The sequence below is a fragment of the Acanthisitta chloris genome, unplaced genomic scaffold (assembly GCF_000695815.1).
Source record: "Acanthisitta chloris isolate BGI_N310 unplaced genomic scaffold, ASM69581v1 scaffold2924, whole genome shotgun sequence".
Lineage (NCBI taxonomy): Eukaryota > Metazoa > Chordata > Aves > Passeriformes > Acanthisittidae > Acanthisitta > Acanthisitta chloris.
Genome location: NW_008667718.1, coordinates 36,820 through 45,795, shown reverse-complemented (window position 1 = coordinate 45,795; position 8,976 = coordinate 36,820). Strand labels below are relative to the sequence as shown.

General features: G+C 38.6%; 1 protein-coding gene across 1 annotated transcript in view; it reads right to left on the bottom strand.

Annotated features, from left to right (window-relative positions):
* Positions 1-520: 520 nt before the first annotated feature.
* LOC103800253 (parafibromin) overlaps positions 521-8,976 on the bottom strand; it is a gene marked incomplete at its 5' end in the record, with an annotated part of 19,577 nt that continues 11,121 nt past the window's right edge. The window contains 4 exons of the mRNA XM_009072623.1: positions 521-1,927; positions 3,492-3,633; positions 6,686-6,786; positions 8,769-8,930. Of these exons, the coding sequence (XP_009070871.1) occupies positions 1,891-1,927; positions 3,492-3,633; positions 6,686-6,786; positions 8,769-8,930 (442 nt within the window). The remainder of the gene's footprint in view (positions 1,928-3,491; positions 3,634-6,685; positions 6,787-8,768; positions 8,931-8,976) is intronic.

The following is an 8,976-nucleotide window of genomic DNA, read 5'->3' as shown; positions in this document are numbered from 1 at the left end:
GAACCACTTCCTCATAGTAGTAACTGCTCTGTTGGTACTCATCACAGCTTTGTTAGGTATAGTACAGGTTAAAACCAAGTACTCAATGCTTTAGCCACTCTGGTATGACATGGATACATTTATAATAAGCCTAAGTATAGGGAGAGCACAGTAACTGACCAACTGCCCATATAAATAGGAGATCTTCTAGTAGTTTTGCACTGCCTACTCAGTCCCTGCACAGAATCCATTCAAAAATCCAGTGTCGGCTGCTTCTCATCCTGGGAGTCACTGAGGGTTTTGTTTGGTGGTTTGAGTTTTTGTATTTCCATTACAACCATTTAAAAACAGTCTCAGTATAGAAGGGATGGAAACGTACAATTTAAAGTCATACCTCAGAGTCCTCATAAATTTAAGACATAGTTTTAAAAACCTCTTAAGATGTGCCTTCAGGTTTTATTAAAAGTGAAGGTAACATCAAATGAAAAGCAAAAGTAAAACAGAATAGGCAGAACATTTTACTTTTGTCAACCCTTAAATGTAAAGAATATTAAAAAAACATGGTTTGGAATTTCAAGAACAGGATTATAAACATATGTTTTCTATCCCAGAAAAAAAAACCATGCAGGTGTTACAGAATTTGATCATTCTCAACATTCACTGGTAAACAACATCAACCTAATGCTAATCAATAGATACAGAGATGCTGTAAGTTCGTACAAATACTTTCTTGCAGGGTCTTTCAGTGGCCTCACACTGTAGATGAAGCAAATCTGTTCTTTGGTAATTGGAGAAGGCTCATTTTCCATTCCAATGCAGGACTGTTAGGAGGCCATATTACCCACTCAGCTCAAAAAGTTACAGCTCCTACAGTCTGGGCTAGTTTTGTCACAAGAAAATAGTATTACAGGTGGTATTAGAGGTATAAATGCAAAGAAGTTAAAGTTACTCATTTCTTGTGGTGGTTGTTTCAGGGAAAAAAAATAAAAATCCAAACTCTCTCCTCCTCTATTCACTGTTTAATCTAGGTAACACTTAGACTCATATGCAAAGGTATTTGCTAGATGGGAATGTACACATGCAGACTTTCAGTTTAAATAAAGAGATGTGTGTGGAAAATGGCAATTCAAAGTTAACATGACTTGAAGGTACTCCTATAATAAAGTTTAAAGATTTAGCAAATCGGGACATTACAAATCCAAAAAAAAAGCATTTCTAGATTTTTCATCTTCCCTTTTTCAACAAAGACTGACAGAATATACATATACAGGCTGACATCTTGATTTATCCAAAACAACTTTCACTTTGCTCAGTTTGCAAGTCCTATTGACTAAAATGTAATATCATTCACAACAAAATATTTTCAGTAAGTGAACCAAGAAGCAAGTAAAACCAAAACTAAGCTCAGAAGCTAAGTGGTTTAGAAAGCCTGGTAACATCTATGTGTGCAGAAGTGTGTCTGTAAATTTTTTGTACATTATATATCTAGACACACACACACACATATATATACACACATCCGCACACACACACACACAGCTGGAACCTGCAGTGGAGATCAATCTAGTTTCTAATAAGGAACAAAACACATTATTTAAAAATGTGGCTAATTTAACAAAACAGAGAAGAAACTGCTGCTATCAAAATATACAATTTGGATTGCAGACTAGAAGGCTAACAACATTAAAAAAATAGTTTTAAGCAAAACCCCTTTGCTTCTGAATAACAACAGGTATCAACCTGCCATAGCATGAAGCATCCAAACAAGATTTTATAAAAAGTTTAAACTGTGACCCTTCTTCATCTGTAAAGTTCTTGACGTATCATATAGTGCGAGCTCTGGTCTCCAAACTGGAGCCCCTTTCTTTTTTCTCAATCCATACTTCTGGAAAGAAATGGCAGCTGAAGGATTCAGAATCTCAAGTGAGATTTGTGCTTTACCATATACCTGGAAAAAAAACCCAAATGAAGACAACATTATTACCCTTGTGGTTACGCTCAGGAATAATAGCACAGAATCACAGAATCAACCTGTTGGAAGAGACCTCAAAGATCACTGAGTCCTACCCCTACCATTGTCAATAGGCCACGGCACTAAGTACCACATCCAGTCTCATCTTGAAAACCTACAGAGCTGGTGAATCCACCACCTCCCTGAGCAGCCCATTCCAATGCCTGATTACTCTTTCCATAAAAAAAATCTCTTCCTAATATCCAATCTAAACCTCCCCTGGCAGAGCTTGAGTCTGTGCCTTCTTGTCCTCCTGCTAGTTGCCTGGGAGAAGAGACCAACCCCCACCTGACTCCAACCTCCTTCAGGGAGTTGTAGAGGGTGATAAGGTCTCCCCTGAGCCTCTTCTCCATGCACAGATGTTGTTAAAACAGAGCTCTTCGAGAATTAGCAAGTTGCCAAAGAGATGCAATGCCTTAGGAACCACATAGCTCTGTATTATGCACAGTATTCATCCCACTAAATGTCAGCTAAACCCTTCCCTCCAGAAAATTCATGTTTTCCAAGGCATCACATGATTTCTAACATTGAAAGACTGTTGTCAGAGAGTCTAGCTCATTCTCGGAATTCAAATATATCATTTATCTGAGACTTAAACAGGAAGCCATAGAAAGTTTGACGATTGGAATTATTTTGACAATTCCCACAGGATTTTTCTTTTCACTCAATCACTCAAGCAGTTTGCTGTGCAATCAACATGAAAAGATTAAACATTCATGAAATGCATGGGCTTCTCCTTTCCCTCAATATTTCTTCAACTACTTCATGATAATAAAGCTTCTTTTCTACAACATGGAAAAGGGATTGCAATGAACTTCCAATTCAGGAGGGTTCTGGACCACAGAGGAGCAGAGTCAGAAGCAAAGCTGCTCTCCACAGAGCTGCTGCTGGTCCTGCATCCCTCAGTGCTCACAAAAAGCAGAGCTATGTACTCAGAAGGCCCTTAAGATACAGAAGAATCACCAGTCCAAAACTTATTATGTGCCATATCTTTTTTGAGCTCCTCTTCTACCCAGTGGACTTGGGGGAATTAGGATAAGGTAATGCTTTCTGGCTCTTTATCTTATGGTAGCTTCTCATGTTTTCTAGCTATCACCTAGTGAGGTGGAGAGAGAAAGGAGAGCTTGTAAGCTCAGAGCTGCAGTCCACAGGGAGGGCTGGAGGAACAAAGGAAAACTCTGCAGCACCAGCCTCTCCTCCTTTCCTTGCCTTCTGCCTAAAGGTACATGGGGAATCCTGGTACTAATTGATGATTAATGGGAACTACCCTGCTTTATATCCATGTGTATTACATTTTGGAGATTATTATTTACAGTCTGTAAATATATACCACTACGTTTTATTTATGCATTATCAAGGAAAATCAAAACAAGCAGGATTTTCAAGCTAACACATTGTTCAGATGTCTAAGTTTTATACAATTTTGTTGTTGTTGGAACTTTTAATCCCCACCAAACATCATCAAAGCATGAGCATCAAGGACTTCCAAGAGGAAACATACCTGTCCAAAGTTTCCCAGAAGCGTAGAAATACTGGCCTGTCCAAGTGTCTTTTGTGGTAGCTTAGCTCTAACACAGTTACATCCCATTTCTGTACATTTGGATCCAGACGGACTTCATCATATTTGAGATGAAAAGCTTTAACTACAGGAAACAAGAAAGCACTTAGGGTACAAACATGAAAACTTTATAGTGTTGCTTGATTAGTCAAAGAAAATTCCCACTCCACCACCTTTTTTCAGAATGAAGCCTGAGAGCAAAAGAATGAGCCCATGGGCCAAGGAAGTCAGCTAGTTCCTGAAGGGCACTGAGCTAAATACACTGGTCAGTGGCCACTATCAGGCTCTCAAAGCTACCACAGCTTTGAGTGAAAGGGCAGCCCCTATTTTTAGATGCACAGATTCCAGGAGAACAGCAGGAACTCATTGCCAATTCAAGTGCATTTGTTTTGACAAACTAAGATCTTATTTCACAAAATCTCTGAACTGTCAAAGAATTAAAAACAATTAAAACAAGTATTTGTGAGAGAGAGAAAAGCCTGGACATTTGCTGAAAAGCTGTGTAGGAGACTGAGAACAGAATGCCAGAGTAACCTCCAAGTGCTACATGGAGCATTCTGAGAAATTGAGGAGTTGCCAATTTCCCCTGATGTAGTACTGAGTCAAAAAATGGTAATATTATAACTGTTATTTTGCTCTTTGGAAGTACTGTCACATGTGAAATATGGAAAGCCCAAGCATTAACACATAACACACAGTGAGCATTTGATCAGGCTTGGGGAAACTAGTTATTTTTAATGTCACAGTCATATCTTTTGCTGATATCACACTCTTCATTCCTTCTTCTACAAAATCCACCTACAGTTTCAGCCAAATGGTTAAAATTAATAGTAATAAATAAAAAATCAGTTCCCTTTTACACACATATCCAGGAACTTCCTAGGAGATTGCTATGTGAAAGTAGCTCTTTTTTTTTCAGTTGACAAACTAAAGAAATGATCATCTGGCTTGTATCACTGCCAGATAAATTTCCAAGCTTTGTGAATGGAAAATGAGAATACACATACATTTATCTTTACTATACAATGTTCTGAGTTTTCAAATAACACCAGAGCAGAACACAACCCACTTCTGAATCTGAAACAAACCACAACAAGAGTGCACTGATGTGCTCAAGGAGTAAGACCTTTAAAATGGTGTTAAAAATTAAGTATTTGTTCATTAAAGCTACATAATTCAAAACTTCTTCTCAAACATTCACTTGCAGACATAAAATGAAGCTTGTTTGCTACGTGAACATTAAACACTCAGACCATGTGTAAAGAAAACTAAGGAGAAGAATTTGAGAGACTCAACTAACAAAAAGCTACATGACATAGCAATTGAACAAAGGAAACCAGTTTGACAGGCTCTGGCCCAAGACAAATTTTATGGGGGAATTCTTTATGGTAAGCTACCTGCTTGTTTTCCAACATAAGAATTTGAATTTGTGTTAATTACTACAGAGCCAGAGACACAGAAGAAGAAATGCAAAGTGCAAATGAAACAATGAATGGCTGCAAATCCCAGAAACCAGACTCCTGAGGACTATCCAACACTACAAAGTGACAGCTTCAGGAAAAAATAAACACAACTACACTGATGCTGTCTGTTCTCCCTCCATTTACCTGTTTTCATCTGAGGGGTGAGTAAAGTCATTAGGAAAAGCCCTAGAGATACCTCTTTATCAGCTAGTCATTAGGAAAAGCCCTAGAGATACTCTTTATCGGGAAAGTATTTCACAAATACCTTGCTCTGGAGCAATAGAATGCATTTCTAAAATGAAAGAAAGTCCATTTCAATGGATGAGCTGAGGAAGAGCAGATATCCTCCTCTCCCTTAAAAAGCCAAAGAATTTGTACACCTTCAGACTGAACTGTGCAGGCTGTGATTGTGATCTTTTGGCACTTTGGAAACGTCAAAGCATGTCAGAACAATTCCTATGGCTCACTATACATTTATATACACAAAATGTTAAAATTCAGAGGAGGTAGCAACAGCTAGCTACACTTTAAATATTTCACGGCATTTTTCTTGGGTTTGCCTTTCAGAGTTCCTTTTTTCTCTCTATCTTCATTTTGAAGTGTTATTTTCTTCTTTCATTAGTCTCTTTTGTTAAACTCTCTCCTGGGGTGCTTTTTCCTTTTACATTGGCTTGCAGGCCCCTAACCCCCTCCCTGTTCATTCTCAATCCCCCCTTAAGCAACTTATTCTATTTACTTGTTCACAGACCCATCCTTAGCCTTCTGTCCCACTGTTGGGTTTTTTCCTTGCTTACCAAACTAGCATTTGCTTTCCAGATTCTCCTTCACATCCTAAACAGGTACACACATAAAACCTGATCAAACTTGTTTCCTCATCACACTGACTGGAAGATGACAGACTGAGCTAACGTGGGGTTTTGGGTTGTTGGCTTTGGGTTTTTCTTTTGTGTGCATGTGTTGGTTTGTTAGGGGTTTGTTTTTTTTTTTAATCTGCAGCTCAGAAACCACAGGATACTATTGAAAAGTCTATTTTCTAAGGCAACTTCACACTGAAGCATGAGAAGAGAAGCTGACAGTTTCCTTAGATATTATGGTACACTTTACTGTCAGAAGAGTGAACTGTGAGAGAAGTGCAGTGTGCCTCAAAGCACACCAGGCAGAGTTGTGAGAACTCAATAAAACTGTTCAGATCTATACACTGGTAACATCTAGCTCACTTGAAAATTGGAACTTAAACTTTTTAGAACTTTAAAGTTTTTGTCAGAGCCCAGATCCTATTTTTAACGCTTTCCTAGTGAAATCCTAGGTGGTTAATCCTCTGTTCAAATCAGCAATGAAATGTGAAGGCAGAATGTAAACCTGCTGTCTATGAAATGTTAGAATATGCATTGTCTGTTCACCTTTCTTTTAGAAGCTTGGAAAGTAAATTTGTGCACTAGCTATTTCTCACTCTTAAAGATGACAGCTCTGAGAAGATTTCCATGAGCCTCCTCAGGTCAGAAGAGAAGAACTGCAGAGGCACATTAATATTCCCCATGTGTGAGAAGGCCAAAGCCTCTGTCTGCTCAGCCACCCACATCCAGCTGCACTTTGCCATAAGCATAAACACCCCACACGGAACCTCGAGCAGAGTAACAAACCCCAAACCCCTTAAAACCAAAATAAACTCCTTACTTTTTGCAAAGATATCCACAGGTGATCCGTCAGGCAGGAGCCAAGGCCAACCCTTGAACTGCCAAGCAGGACCCTGTACAAACACAGCCACCACACGGTCCCTGTGAACACAGAAAGGGATGGACATGTTGATGGCCTTGAACTTTTAAATTCATGCTCTCCTACACAGGCAATGTGCCTTAGCTGAGCTTCTGATTTTAGAACCAGCAGCACAGCACATGTAACAGCCACAGCTCCAGGACAACTGCTTTTCCTCTGTTAAGCAAAAACAAAGAGTTCATGCGATTTTTCTGAACTTTCAGCTCTGTCCCTTTGCAGAATGCAGCTCATTTTCTCAAGTTACAATATTAAGAGGTCAAACAGTGCTTATTTCTAGTCATTATTCCTTTGCTTTTAAAAAGTGCTCCAATGTTTTTAGCTATAATCTTCTATGAACAACACTGGAAACTGAGATGTGAGATTTCTAAAGCCTCTACTCTGAACACTGCTCACTTCTAGTTTAAAAATCTATTACAAATGAGAGCTGCTAAATGTCTGCAAAATGCATCATTTCTTTTAAGAGTATGTGATCATTACCTGTGGTCTAGGAAAATAAATTTGTGATGAACATGAAGCTTTTCCATTAATGAAATTTCAAAAAAGCCCTTTGAGAACAAGGAACCTCCCACATAAAGTCTGTCTTTCTCACAGATCATCCAACCATGGTTCCTACCTAGCACAACAATTACCTCTCATATCTAATCCCCAGTTTAATTCATCAGAAAATGCACCAAATCCCTAATGGAAAAGAATATTCAAGGTGGAGCTTTCAAATCCCTAATGGAAAAGAATATTCAAGTTGGAGCTTTCTGGTTTTTTGTGTTGGTTTTTTTTTTTTGCAGGCTTTATAATGGCTCCCTTGGAGAAAACCAAGGAAAACCTCACATCACTTCATCTCTTTGGTCAGAAGCACTTTAGGAACTATTTTAGATGGTTATTAAAGGTTTGATCATTAAACATTTTAAGTGGTATTTGAGAGACAGAATTTGAAAGCCACAGGTCCCTGATTAGTTCAAGTTCCAAATATAGAGAACATTTAATTTAGGACCAGGACCTTTTCAAAGTGTTTCTCTTCATTAAAATCTATTTTGGAAGTTACAAACCCACCAAATATGTCATTATCCATGTCCAAAATCTTCACACTTGTGAGAAAGAAGTAAAAATGTTGCATAATGAATTAAATCAAATAACAAAAATATGCTTCTCCAGAATTTTCCTGCTCAAAGAGAACTATTTTTCATAGCACTGAAGAAAGGGCTGCAGACCAAATAACCTGTATCCAGCTTTTTCATAAGAGTGGAAACTATCTACGATTCCCTTCGCCCAACTAGGGCTCTCCCTTCAGAGGTGAACTTCCATCATTAAATCCAATTCAATACTGAAATCACAATTCAGTCTTTACTGAACTACTAAAAAAGTTGCAATGTCAGATGCTGAGGGCCTGCAAACCTATCTTCCCAACTGCCTCTGCTTCAGAAAGCAGACAAGAAAGGAGGATTTTTCTTCCAGATCATGGATCAGTGACTTCCACATTACAGTATCACAAACCAGAAAACTAATATGAACATTTCTATTTGAATTTTTGGAACATTTCAGGCAAACCTAACGAAACCAGTTGTGCTGCTCACACTGTTCAAATGCAGAGTGTTGCAAGTTTTAAAGAACTTTTAGATGAGTTTAGTTTCCTATTACTTCCACCAGAAAGAAATTCTGCTATACAGTAAATCAAATCCTTCTTACATCTGTACCTTCACTTTTTAGTGAATTTCATAGCATTTTATTGGTCCCCTCTGAATTCTGCATTCCACTGGTTAAGAAATTTTGTAAAGGGGGAATCAATTTACCAGTCTTGTGGCATGAGTTTCAGAGGTTGGTCTACGACTCGGTACGGTACAGTAACACTGACTGTAGTTCCCCCAGGCTGCATCTGGTCCTTCCTTCTCTGTATTAGAGTCTCATTCTCTCGTTGACAGCCTTGTTTCTTCTTTTCATCTGATGGTACAAACCTTGGGGAATAACAAAAACACTCAGACAATCAATTTACCAGTCTTGTGGCATGAGTTTCAGAGGTTGGTCTACGACTCGGTACGGTACAGTAACACTGACTGTAGTTCCCCCAGGCTGCATCTGGTCCTTCCTTCTCTGTATTAGAGTCTCATTCTCTCGTTGACAGCCTTGTTTCTTCTTTTCATCTGATGGTACAAACCTTGGGGAATAACAAAAACACTCAGACAAGAGCAATTGATGCAATC